At 45.1% G+C, this 14,400-nt stretch overlaps 1 protein-coding gene across 1 annotated transcript in view; it reads left to right on the top strand.

Moving 5' to 3' along the window:
- Positions 1–1,476: 1,476 nt before the first annotated feature.
- The window catches only part of BFSP2 (beaded filament structural protein 2), a 125,383-nt gene continuing 112,459 nt past the window's right edge, over positions 1,477–14,400 (top strand). Inside the window, exon 1 of the mRNA XM_063924871.1 lies at positions 1,477–1,938. Coding sequence (XP_063780941.1) covers positions 1,483–1,938 — 456 coding nt within the window. The 5' untranslated portion in view covers positions 1,477–1,482. The remainder of the gene's footprint in view (positions 1,939–14,400) is intronic.

Raw genomic sequence — 14,400 nt, 5'->3', positions numbered from 1 at the left:
CTGTGTTTGCCAGTTTGGGTACTGTGTACACATGCTGCGGCGGCCGGCGGTGATTGACAGCTGAACTGGGCGGGCATGTACACACGCCCGCCCAGTTCATGACGTCAGTCCCCGACGGATCGGGCAGTGTGTATGCTTAACACACTGCCCAATCCGTCCATAGATATATCTGCAGATCAATTGATCTGCAGATATATCTATTAGTGTGTACACGCCCGCCCAGTTCATGACGTCAGTCCCCGACGGATCGGGCAGTATAGATATATCTGCAGATCAATTGATCTGCAGATATATCTATTAGTGTGTACCCACCTTTAGATTTGGGTGGGTTATATTGTTTCTGTGCAGGGTAAATACTGGCTACTTTTGTTTTACACTGCAATTTAGATTTCAGTTTGAACACACCCCACCCAAATCTAACTCTCTCTGCACATGTTATATCTGCCTCACCTGCAGTGCACATGGGGGGTCATTCTGACCCGTTCGCTCGCTGCTATTTATCGCAGCCGAACGAACGGGTCTCTACCGCGCATGCGCCGGTGCCGTAGTGACCCGGCGCATGCCAGACGGCCAAAGGCCGTAGTACGACAGCGATCGCCTCTGCCTGATTGACAGGCAGAGTTGGTCTCTGGGCGGAAGGGGGCGAAACGGTGGTGTTTGCCCGCCGTTTCGTAGGCGCGGTCCGATCAACGCAGGCGTGGCCGGACCGAACGGGGGGCTGGCCACAGCGGCTACGTGATGTCACACGCAGCCGCTGCGGGCTGGGGAGCGAGGAGTAGCTCCCGGCCAGCACGCTAAAGCTGCTCTGGTCGGGAGCTACTCCTGAAGTGCAAAGGCATCACCGCTGTGCGATGCCTTTGCACTTCTGCGGGGGAGGGGGGTCGGCACTGACATGTGGGGCGGGCTAGCCCAGTGCAGGGCGTCCCCCCGCATGTCAGGGAAGATGATCGTAGCTGTGCTAAATTTAGCACAGCTACGATCAACTCGGAATGACCCCCACATGGGGTTTTGCCCATTAGCTAACAAATTTGCTGCTGTGATCAGATCTGAATTAGGCAAAGTATTTAACATATTAGAATGTATTCTGAATTACAGAATTACATAGCATGCTTTTGATTGTGATTTGTTATACAAAAAGATGACATATCAAAAGGTGTAGAAAGTGTTAAACCTCTCTATGTAGGGTGCCAAAATAAAACTGACACGTCTAAATTGTGCACTTACTCTCTTTCACTGTTTTCCATTCGACATTTATTTGCAACAAACAGATTATTCCTGAAATGAACTGCTGAGGCAGGGACTGTCATGTAACAAAGCGATAGAATGCTCCATGACAAACAGTACAAACATGATGTTCTAGAAATGCATATGACAAGATGTAATCCCAAAAATGCAACAACAAAACAAAAACTAAACTAGCATTGAGAAGGGAATCCAGAGTGTGTGAGAGCAGGGACAGTGTGGTGAGGTTCTCTTGCAGCCATGCCTTTACCAAGGCGTAGATCATCTATCTTGGGGCAACAGCACCCTTTATCCTCTGGAGAGTCTTCTGGGATTACCAACCATAGGGTCACCATTGGCAGTGCCAGTAGCCTGCCCAGGCCCCCTGGGGTTTATGTATGCAGCGTCCCAACTGGGGGTGTAAGCAGTCTTGGTACTCGAGTATCTCGACGTGCCCTGGGCATCAGCAGTGTTTTTATGCAGGGGCTACGTAGCTCTGGCCCACCTGTTCCTGTAGCCCAAGGTTTGGAGAGAGGAAGAGTCCCCACTTTTGAATCTTTGAATGGTTGCCTGGTGGAGTACACAGATAAAGTGAAAGCTTTAGAACAGGTGAACCGGGAACTAGAAGAACACATCAGGGTATATTTGGACAAAAAAGCATCAACTGTAAGCAATTGGGGATCACTCAGGGACAACTGGGAGAATATTTACCATCAGGTAAGTGTTGTCATACAGTACGTGGTTATTGTATTTCTGTTATATTAACATACAGGCACATCAGAGTACTACTTATAGAGTTATATATGGCACATAGTGGTCAATGTACTAGCATTGCCCTTTTCTCATCACTAATGGTGCCCATACACTTATGAGATAATCGGTGCTATCCTTCGATTTCGACCACATCTGTGAGAGAAAGCGAAGGATTGTATGCACCTTTTAGGTACCTTGAGACGCGATGCGCGGGCACGCCGGTCGAATATCGCGTCTCAAGATATTATGTGCTGCACTTAATATTTGTCGCATCGCAGTGCGATCGCATGTGGTTTTAAACCCACATGAGATATATCGCACTGCGATGTGCGATGGGCACCCGCCGGGAGCGGCCAGAGGCGGTGACGTGCCCATCACGTGATTACCATGCGATCTATCGCATGATCGCATGGTAATCACTTTGGCAGTACATGTGCGATTTCATCGCACCTGAACTGCCGGTGCGATGCCCCGCGATGTCGCGTCGCAGGGTATCGCACAAGTGTATGGCCAGCATAAGAGATGTGCTGCTTCATCACATTGCAGAATTTCTTAGGGGTCTGTTCATGAAGCAGTGAAAAGTGTGGAGAAGTGCGCCAGTGGAGAAGTTGCCAATGGCAACCAATCAGCTGCTATGTATAATTTTATAGAATGCACTTTATAAATGTTACCTCAACACTGATTGGTTGCCATGGGCAACTTCTGAACTGGCAGTTTCATGAATAGACTGCTTAGTGCTGAACTGTATTATAGAGTCACCGGAGTGGTGTTACAATATGTCACCTCTCCAGCGACCTCTGTACTGTCTGCATCGTATCAGCCTAGAGCCAGAATGGGTCCTTGTGGGAGCAGTGCGCATGTTTAAGATCTTCCAAGTCTATGTGATCTCACTGTGGGCCAACAGCGCATGCACAAGGATATTGGAAACTGATGCTGAGACTAGTTATAACCCTTTCAGACTGCCTAAAGCGGGTCGTACCCAGGAGCCTGACACAGGAGCTCCCAGGGAGCTTCCCGCCTCATTCGCCCTGCCGCCGATGTAAGCAACATGCGGTGATGATCTCCAAGCGTCGCCCGTACACACACTGTGAACGGGAAATGGGTAGCATCGACCCCGCTCCCATTCACACCGCACACGTGTTCAACCCCGCTCGCTACACGAGTTGAAAACACCGGGTTGCTCGTCCAGGTATTTCAACCCTGGCACCTTTCAGAGCGCACATGATCACGGGTTATGTGCCTTCATGTGACAATAACACGTGTTCATAGCTGGCAGTCTGAAAGGGGTATGAGTAACCCATATTATAGGGGAGATGTACTAAGCAGTGAGCCAGTGGAAAAGTTGCCCATGGCAACCAATCATCTGCTCTGTATAATTTTATAGTATGCAAATTATAAATGCTACTTCAATGCTGATTGTTTGCCATGGGCAACTTCTCCACTGGCTCACATCTCCACTCATTTCACTGCTTAGTACATCTTCTCCTATGGTTATGACGGCAATGTTATTAACAGAATATGAAGACTCCACTGTCTGCCTTGTAATACATTTTGGAGAACTGGTATAACACCAGAAAAAGGTTATAGCACAGTGGTTCCCAAACTTTTTTGAATCATGGCGCCCTAGAGTATCAGAATTTTTTTCACGGCACCCAGGGGCCAAGAGTTTCTTACTGAAAAAATTAGAAAAAACATTTTTAATTAAGTCAATTGTGTTTATATGTCATCCTTAGGGTCAGTTTAACTGAGATATGTGGTAAGGGACAGCATTCGCTTATGTTTGTCCACATGTTTTATGATTGGCAGCCAACAGCACTGGTTTTGACTATTACACTGACCATAAATAATTTTAATTGCTCCTGGACCACCAATCCAAGGCATCCCTGCAAGTGTCCCACACACAGTTTGAGAACCCCTGGGATAGCAGCACTTCCTACATTTACACCACAGTCCTTTGCACTTTATTTTTATGGTTATCCTTGCTAAGAAAGCACTATTTCCAAATGTTTCTTATAATTGTTCTGTCCACAATAAATCAGTACGGTAATTCATTTCACTGTCACTTTTACAACCCCTCTGCTCATTAGTATGTAATATCGTTAAGTAATGCCTATCTGACTTTGCATTACACTTTTCATTTTGATTATGTTTTGATAAGCACATCTGGCATTGAGCATATGTTAGGCTGGGGGGAAATAGAAAGCTGTTGCCCCACTGACCAAATGTAGCTTAGTGTGATTGGTATTTCCCAAACCTGGTCCTCATGCACCCCTCGTGTAGCTTTTGTTTTCTGTCTGTGGAAACAGAAAGGATAATTACTGACCCAGCCAAGTAGCCTACAGTAAGCCACCTTTTCATTATTATAGAAATCCTGAAAACATTAGCTGTTGGGTGTGCGAGAGAAGTAAGAACCATAATTGGGAATTTAAATAATGGTATAAATCGGTGCACAAGTTCTAGAAGAAATCCCATTTACATATAAATTTTTCCTATTAATTTGAATCTCAAATCTGCTCTAGTATTAATTCTGGGCCTAATTCAGACCTGATCGCTAGCAAGCGATTTTTGCACTGCTGCGAACAGATAGTCGCTGCCTACAGGGGGAGGGTATTTTAGCTGTGCAAATGTGCGATTGCATGTGTAGTAGAGCTGTACGAACAGATCTTGTGCAGTCTCTGCGTAGCCCAGGACTTACTCAGCCACTACGATCACATAAGCCTGTCCGGGGCCGGAATTGATGTCAGGAACCCTCCCTGCAAACGCTTGGACACGCCTGCGTTTTTCCAGACACTCCCTGAAAACGGTCAGTTGCCACCCACAAACGCCTTCTTCCTGTCAATCTCCTTGCGAACAGCTGTGCAAATGGATTCTTCGCACAAATCCATCGCTGAACGGTGATCCGATTTGTACCCGTGCAACGCGCCTGCGCATTGCAGTACATACGCATGTGCAGTTTAGACCTGATCGCAGGCTGTATGAAAACGCAGCCTAGCGTTCAGGTCTGAATTAGCCCCAACAAGGGAACTGCCTATTAGTATATGTACTCTGCCTTCTCTGTAAGCACCATAAATTCTCTCAGACGTGAAATAGGAAACTAAAATGAGCAAAGAAGAAATAGCAAATCACATTGATAGCTAAAGGTTTTATGATATTCTAGCCTCAGTTTATGCAATTTGTACTTTAGAATAGATTACAGCTCAATTTGTTTCATTGAAGGTTTGTCCAAATCCAACATAGTCAGGAGGCCAGACCGATTTTTAATATACAAGAAAAATTTACTGTGGTCCATGTCATTCCCTTAGTCATAAAAATGTACCTGCCAGGAGCAAGCCATCTCCAGAAACACTATCATGTTAGCACTGATGCTTCTTAAGAAGATGATGTTCTATATTATCATGTGGAGTACTAGGGCTAAAGGTACTGTACTCTGATTATTTATTTCCACCCATTCTAAGTTTCAGTCTCTTAACACACTTATTGAGTGACATATATTCTTACAGGCTGCAGGACGAGTTAACTCAAAACAAATAATAAAATCTTCAGAAGGCATTTTTTAATAATGGAAACTGATTTGAATACAATTTCAAGGGGCATTTAACTGCTGGACACATTAAAATCTAGTGTATTACAAATACCCAGCTCAGTATCACCCATAGACATAGTCAGAAAACAATCAGAATACAGTTCTGTGGCACTTTAAAGACTGTAGTGAACAGCTGGGCAATATTAAAATTAGGGACATCAATATTGTTATTAAATCAGTGCAGTTTGAAACCATGGAGCTGACTTTGGTCAATGGACCGATGCTGTGGAAAGGCTCTGTACCACTGGGCCAAGCAACAATGGGGGTAATTCCAAGTGGATCGCAGCAGGATTTTTGTTAGCAGTTGGGCAAAACCATGTGCACTGCAGGGGAGGCAGATATAACATGTGCAGAGAGAGTTAGATTTGGGTGGGGTGTGTTCAATCTGCAATCTAAATTGCAGTGTAAAAATAAAGCAGCCAGTATTTACCCTGCACAGAAACAAAATAACCCACCCAAATCTAACTCTCTCTGCACATGTTAAATCTGCCTCCCCTGCAGTGCACATGGTTTTGCCCAATTGCTATTAAAAATCCTGCTGTGATCAACTTGGAATTACCCCCTATATCCGCTGCTGTGTTCATTTGTGCTAGCATCTAATTCTTTCTGTTACATTGGGCCTTATTCAGTATGCGTTGCATCTGAGATGTGATCGCATACTCCTGAATATCGGCCCAGTGTGCACGCTAGGGCTTGCGCGGGCAGGGTGATGTGATCGAATCTCAGGGATGCGAATGCCTCTGATTGACAGTCACAGGCATTTTTGGGGCAGTGAAGAGACATTGCGGGGGTGTGGTGTCAGCAACGTGGGGGGGGGGGGGGGTCCTGGATGTTTTTGAGTCTGTGAAGGTATAAAATTGGCTCGGTGCACCTGCCTTCACAGGCAGGCTGCGCAGGCAGGAGGCTACTCTTGTTTTGCGGGGGTCAGTGATACGAATGCAATTAATTTGCAATCGCATCACTGGCAGCCATTAGCATGCTGGGCAGCATTGCCCTGTGCTGGGCGTCGCCCAGCATGCGATAATCAGCAGTTGCAGTTTTGAAAAATTAGCAGTGGTGGTTTATAGTGCATCCTAGTAGGGCAGACGCCCAGGGCACTGCAGTCTGTGGACACAGCTGCAGTCACCCCGCTAGCGCCATCAGCTCCCACCCACTGTCCGCACCGTGCTGGCCCCCTCCCCTTGGTGCAATGTGTATAAGGGGCTACCTGGAGCAAAGAGTATAAGGGGCTACCTGGCGCAATGTGTATAAGAGGCTCTACCTGGTGCAATTTGTATAAAAGGCTACCTGGTGCAATGTGTATGAGGGGCTAACTAATGCAATATGTATAAGGATTTACCTGATGCAACATGTATAAGAGACTCTACCTGGCAAAACTTGTATAAGGGGCTCTACCTGGTGCAATGTGTGTAAGGGGCTCTGTCTTCCATAATGTGTGTAAGGAGCTCTGCCTGGCATAATGTGTATGAAAGGGGGTCTACCTGGCGAAACGTGTAAGGGGCTCTACCTGGTTCAATGTGTGTAAGGGGCTCTACCTGGTGCAATGTGTACAAGAAACTCCATCTGGCATAATGTGTATAAGGGACTCTACCTTGCATAATGTGTATAAAAGGGGCTTTACCCGATGTAACGTGCAGAAAAGGGTCTCTACCAGGTGTAATGTGTATAAAAGGCTCTACCTTGTACAATATGTATAAGGGGCACTTTCTGGCATATAAGGGGTACTACTGTGTGGTGTAATGTGACTGATAGACACTACTGTGCAGTGTAATGTGAATTGGTACTATGCTGTAGCAACGCCCCTTCCCCATGAAGCTACGTACCTATATTCTTGATGTGCGCTTTCAGTGCGTACTGTGCCTGTTTTCACTGTGGGGAGGGGGCGCCAAAGGAAATGTTTGCCCTGGGCACCACAAGGTTTAGAACCAGCCCTGTAAATTATCAAAACTGCAACTGAAGCTGAATGAGGGCCATACTCTATATGTATTATGTGATACAAATTTTCTACATACAAACTTATACACTCAACACAACACACATAACTACATTCAATCACTATACATGTGCGCCACACTATGTTTATTTTCAGTAACATTTGTGTACACCCATATAGAAGTATGCAGAACCCGTATCCATCTACAGCAGGACAGCTCTGCAGTTCCTGCAACTACACGTATCCTCATACATCATTCCTGCAGTCGCCCCAAACAGCCCCTCAAGGCACGCCAGGTTCCGTGAGACTGTACTAGCATCGGGCATCTTTTTTTTGCAGAAAATGCGTCACAACGTGAAGTGGCTAAGATGCACCAGGAGACTGTACTGATTAATTTGATACTTGTATATCTGTGTGCAACTGAGTCTCTGAACATGTGTACGGAGACAAGGTAGCAGTTGCAGATTTTTACAATACAAGTTCTGTTCTGCTCCAAAAACAGACTCATTCACACACAATATACAAGTGTCATATATCAGATTAATCAGCACAGTTTCCTGGTGTCATATCACGTTGCGAATAAAATGCATTATTGCCAAAAAAGATGCCCAATGTTAGCAAAGTTGCACTGGACTTGGTGGCACACTCGCACCCAGCATCTCGCGCTGCATTGCGTATTGAAGCTAGATGAGGACACATCTGCATATGCAACCATGCAACTATCACAAGATGTTGGCAGTTTGGCACCACTTGCATTTGTTCCAGGTCTATGTTAGGCCTATGTAAGGGGTGGCTTCAGCTTCACATATTACCATATTTACAGTGCATCCGGAAAGTATTCACAGCGCTTCACTTTTTCGACATTTTGTTATGTTACAGTCTTATTCCAAAATGGAATAAATTAATTTTTTCCTCAAAATTCTACACACAATAACCAATAATGACAAGGCGAAAAAAGTTTTTTTTAGATTTTTGAAAATGTATTAAGGTCCGTTGAGAAGATCATCGGAGTTGACCTCCCGCCTGTCCATGACCTGTACAGGTCCAGAGCCAAAAAAACGGACAACTAGGATAGCCAATGATCCGCCGCACCCAGGCTATGGCGAGCTCATCCTGCTGCCATCCGGGAAAAGATATAGGGCCATTCCCACCAGAACCAATAGAAGCCTCAAAAGCTTCTTTCCACAAGCAGTCCACCTGCTGAACTCCTGACAAACCGCTGGACGGACTGACTGTCCAGTCACTCTACTCCGATCTTCTGATTGGAATGAACACCGTGTACTTTTACTTAATCTGTATACTGCATTTATTCCCCCCCCCCCCCTCCTCTTGTCTACTTGTTCCCCCCTGGCTGCTGCACTGTAAACCGAAAACAAATTCCTAGTATACGCTAGTGTACCTGGCCAATAAAGCTGATTCTGATTCTGAAATAAAAAACTAAGAAATCACATGTACATAAATATTCACAGCATTTGCTCAATACTTTGTTGATGCACCCTTGGCAGCAATTACAGCCTCAAGTCTTTTTGAATATGATGCCACAAGCTTGGCACACCTATCTTTGGGCAGTTTTGACCATTCCTCTTTGCAGCACCTCTCAAGCTCCATCAGGTTGGATGGGAAGCGTTGGTGCACAGCCATTTTCAGATCTCTCCAGAGATGTTCAATCGGATTCAAGTCTGGGCAACTCAAGGACATTCACAGAGTTGTCCTGAAGCCACTCCTTTGATATCTTGGCTGTGTGCTAAGGGTTGTTGTCTTGCTGAAAGATGAACCGTCTCCCCAGTCTGAGGTCAAGAGTGCTCTGGAGCAGGTTTTCATCCAGGATGTCTCTGTACAGTGCTGCATTGATCTTTCCCTCTATCCTGACTAGTCTCCCAGTTCCTGCCACTGAAAAACATCCCCACAGCATGATGCTGCCACCACCATGCTTCACTATAGGGATGGTATTGGCCTGGTGATGAGCGGTGCCTGGTTTCCTCCAAATATGATGCCTGGCATTCACGGCAAAGAGTTCAATCTTTTTTTCGTCAGAGCAGAGAATTTTGTTTCTCATGGTCTCAGAGTCCTTCAGGTGCATTTTGGCAACTTCCAGACGGGCTGCCATATGCTTTTTACTAAGATGTGGCTTCCGTCTGGCCACTCTACCACACAGGACTGATTGGTGGATTGCTGCAGAGATGGTTGTCCTTCTAGAAGATTCTCCTCTCTCCACAAAGGAATGTTGTTGTCACGATCCTGTGCTGTAGTTCTCATATTTGGTGACTTACCTCTGCCATCTGTCCTGGATCCTGCATCTTTTCTGCTCAATGGGATAAACAGCTTGCCAGTACCATAAGATTCCTGAGTGCCGAGTTCTCTGCCTGGAAGGTGAGAGTTAACGAGCTGTTGATTAACCTTCTGTGTGAATCTGAATTCAGCAAGTCTCTCTATGCTGTGCCTACACAGCAACCATTGTTGTCATTATACTGTATGCCTCTCTGACTCCAGTGGTCACCAGATACATTCTCCACTGTGCTCAGCAATTTGGAGTTTATGCCTAAAAGTCAGCATCCTCAGTTCATTTGTAGAAGTTCAGGCTTCAGTGTTTTTTCAGCCTGCTTGGCCTTACTCCACATCAGAGCCTAACCTGAGGTACTGATGTGACAGGGTCTGATCACCTGACCTGGAGCTATCCAATCCTGTGCCAGCCTGAGACTCTCTGAATCACCTGACTCTGTTCACCAATCACCAAGGACCAGGAAGTATAAGTAAAGAGACATGTGTTACAGAATCTGCCAGTTCCTTGTGTCACACAGCTCTGTGTGAGCGGCGCAGCTGAGCTCCCTAAAAGGTTACATTTTTACTTTGGTTCCTGTAAAACCTCTGCTCTTTCGCTACCCAGTCTGGATTACAGTTGTGTTACCAGTTATATCCAGCATCATCCTCGTCTTAAAGACACAGCTGCAGTATTCATCAGTCTCGTCTTAAAGCCACAGTATTCATCAGTCTCATCTTAAAGCCACATCTGCAGTATTCTTCAGTCTCGTCTTAAAGCCACAGCTGCAGTATTCATCAGTCACATCTTAAAGACACAGCTGCAGTATTCTTCTGTCTCATCTTAAAGTCACAGCCGCAGTCATTGTTCTACTTACAGTTACGTTTCCAGTTATATCCTGTACCAGCCCGCATTACACTTGCGTTCCAGTATACTGGTACACAGCCCGGATCACAGTGCGGTTCTCAGTCTCACCGGTAACCAGCCTGGTTCTCAGTCTCACCGGTAACCAGTCCGGTTCATCGTCTTCAGCTCTCCTCCCAGTTCTACACAACTCCAGCGAACCTATTTCATAGTAACCTTGAGTACACAAACACCTACTCCTGTGACAGTATATTTGTTCATTCTCACCAATACATTCACCATCCTGCTATCAACACCAAGTCCCTGATGATCCAGTGATCAGGATACGGCTCCATCTACCGAGGCCCAGGTTCGATCCCCAGTCAGGGCTTGCTCCTTACTACTTCATCTCACTGATTCCCACAGACCAGCCAAATATACACATAGTCCTCCAGTTACCCACATGGACTTCACAAACATGCCGGGTTCACAATAACCACAGTCATGACAGTTGTAGCTCTGAAAGAGTGACCATTGGGTTCTTGGTCACCTCCCTGACTAGGGCCCTTCTCCCCGATCACTCAGTTTAGATGGCCGGCCAGCTCTAGGAGGACTCCTGGTGGTTCCGAACTTCTTCCATTTACGGATGATGGAGGCCACTGTGCTCATTGAGACCTTCAAAGTAACAGATATTTTTCTGTACCCTTCCCCAGATTTGTGCCTCGAGACAATCCTGTCTCAGAGGTCTACAGACAATTTCTTTGACTTCATGCTTGGTTTGTGCTCAGACATGCACTGACAAGTGTGGGACCTTATATAGACAGGTATGTGCCTTTCCAAATCATGTCAATTCAACTGAATTTAGCACAGGTGGCCTCCATTTAAGCTGTCGGAACATCTCAAGGATGATCAGTGGAAACAGGATGCACCTGAGCTCAATTTTGAGCTTCATGGCAAAGTCTGTGAATACTTATGTACATGTGATTTCTTAGTCTTTTATTTTTAATAAATTTGCAAAAATCTCAAAAAAACTTTTTTCACGTTGTCATTATGGGCTATTGTGTGTAGAATTTTGAGGGAAAAAATGAATTTATTCCATTTTGGAATAAGGCTGTAACATAACAAAATGTGGAAAAAGTGAAGTGCTCATGAATATTTTCCAGATGCACTGTATAAGCATTTGCATTGCTTGCAAAATACACATTCTCTGCTAGGCCTTTATAAACCTTAAAAAACTCACAGATACAACACTCCTGGGCAGATATATCAAGCCTTTGAGAAAAATAAAGTGGAGAGAGATAATGTACCAACCAATCATCTCCTAAATGAAATTTTACAGGCTGTGCATGAAAACATTACAGAAGCTGATTGGTTGGTACATTACCTCTCCAAAGCTTGACACCTATCCCCCTTCATCTCCAAAAATTGCAAAAATGTGTTACACAAATACATAATATATGCAAAAGCAGCGACCATCAACAATTTTCTCCATGATTGTATATTTGCACCTGCAGAAAAGGGGCATAACCTCACAGCATGCCCCTGCTTTTATCACTCCGGGGGCATGCCCAGCATTCCCGGAGATTATGGACTGCCCATGGTGACTGTCTCTGCAATGCCAGCTCGTTCTCAGTGACAGGAGCTGGGCACTGCAGATAATATCACAGTGTAGCACCTGGCTCCCTGTAACTGAGGAACAGCTGCCATTTTGGTGTCACCCCCTCCGAAATTAAGACCTGGGTGCAGTCCGCACCCCCCTAGTGACTCCTGTGTCTAGCACTCATAGGTGTGTATGTGTTCTGGTGCCAGTCTGCATCTTTTCTCCCAAGTCTTGCCTCGCCAGCCTCAAGCAGATGTGTTAGATCTTCAAGGTGCATGGGCACAAGCCATGCAGCCTGCTTTCTGGGCATGAGCAGAGCACCATTACATCGTTACACAATCTGGCGTAGGTCCCATATTCCATCAGTCACACTGATCTTATAATAAACATTACATAATAACTTTTTTATTCCAACACATAAAATGTATATAATTCAAGAACATTCACATGCCTATTGCCTATGTCATGTCTTTATATAATCAAGAACTGAAAGCATTATTAATACTTACTGCCTACAAAATTAAAGGTATTAGTTGTTTTTACCTTTACCCCTGGACTAGAATTACCTTTTGGTAAATCTAGAATTGGAAACAAAACAAAAAAACCCAGAGGATCACCAGAAATATTGTATTATATGAATGGATGGGAGAACTTGTCTTGTATTTCCAAGGATGCTAGAAAAGATCTAGTTCAGTGATTTTCAACCTTTTTTTACTCGCGGCACACTGAACAATGGGGGTAATTCCAAGTTGATTGCAGCAGGATTTTTGTTAGCAGTTGGGCAAAACCATGTGCACTGCAGGTGGGGCAGATGTAACATGTGCAGAGAGAGTTCGATTTGGGTGGGGTGTGTTCAAACTGAAATCTAAATTGCAGTGTAAAAATAAAGCAGCCAGTATTTACCCTGCACAGAAACAATATAACCCACCCACATCTAACTCTCTTTGCACATGTTACATCTGCTCCACCTGCAGTGCACATGGTTTTGCCCAACTGCTAAAAAATTTCCTGCTGCGATCATCTCGGAATTACCCCCAATATTTTAAAATTGTCAAGGCACACCATCAGTCCCCCACAGAAAAAAAACAAAAAACACACATTGGCCCTCACAGTAAAACAAAAAAGCCACACATACATTGGCCTACACAGAAAAAAACAATCACATTGCTCCCCACATAAATCATGTTGCTCCCCACATAAATCAATCACATTGCTCCCCACATAAATCCTATTGCTCCCCACATGAATTATTCACATTGTTCCCCCCCATAAATCCATAAATCCTTATTCTACCCCCATAAATCCTATTGTTCCCCACAGGAGAAATAAAATAACAAATATTAGCCTCTACCGGCTGTCCTCCTGTCCCTCAGTGGCGGGGGTTGTTCATAGTGGAGTGCTGCGAATACTGAGCAGCGGGCGGTCGGGCAGGTGTGGATGTGGGTGGGCAAGTAAAGCTGTGGATGCAGGCGGGAACTCGAAGATGTGTATGCAGGCGGGTGGGCTGGCTGGGTGGTGAGACGTGGGAGCTGTGACCTATGATATCACACCGCCGCGTCTTCAAGGCATAGATCACGGCCAGAGCATGACTTATCCTCTAAGAAGAGCCCGGGCTAACAGTTCACTCTGAAGGTGCAGGAAGCTGCTCTGGCTCCGCAGCACACCTTGCAACTGGTCGCGGCACACTAGTGTGCCGCGGCACACTGGTTGAAAAAGCCTGTTCTAGTTCATACATATTTAATGGTGAGACACCAATATGGCAGCTACCACTAAGAAAAGTCTGAGATTGAAACTTGAATCTAAAATATTTATTACTTTGTGTTTTTGTGACTAGATAGCTGCAAATGGTAGTTTAATTCCTCTTTAACAAATCTATCTAGCATCTTAAAATACTAAGTAAAACTGATATACAGTATAGAGCTGAGTTCATTAACAACCATGTGACCCTTTCATGAACTACAATGTCCTCCAAAAATACGTTCCATTTGAATAATAAAGTTGATAATTAGGAACTCTTCCCAGAACTATCATCATGAAAGTCTCTTTCACTTCTCAGATCTTTTTATCTCCAGAAGATTTTGTGCTCACTTTGGGTAGTGGAAATAAAGAACATACGTCATTTATGCCAAATAGCACTTAACAACGATGTCGTCAATGGTCTGAGGGCCTAATTCAGACCTGATGGCTCGCTAGGGTTTTTTTTGCACTGC

Source organism: Pseudophryne corroboree, chromosome 5 (genome assembly GCF_028390025.1).
Source record: "Pseudophryne corroboree isolate aPseCor3 chromosome 5, aPseCor3.hap2, whole genome shotgun sequence".
NCBI classification, from domain to species: Eukaryota; Metazoa; Chordata; class Amphibia; order Anura; family Myobatrachidae; genus Pseudophryne; species Pseudophryne corroboree.
The sequence above is the reverse complement of the archived record's forward strand: the minus strand, read 5'-3'. Positions and strand labels throughout refer to the sequence as shown.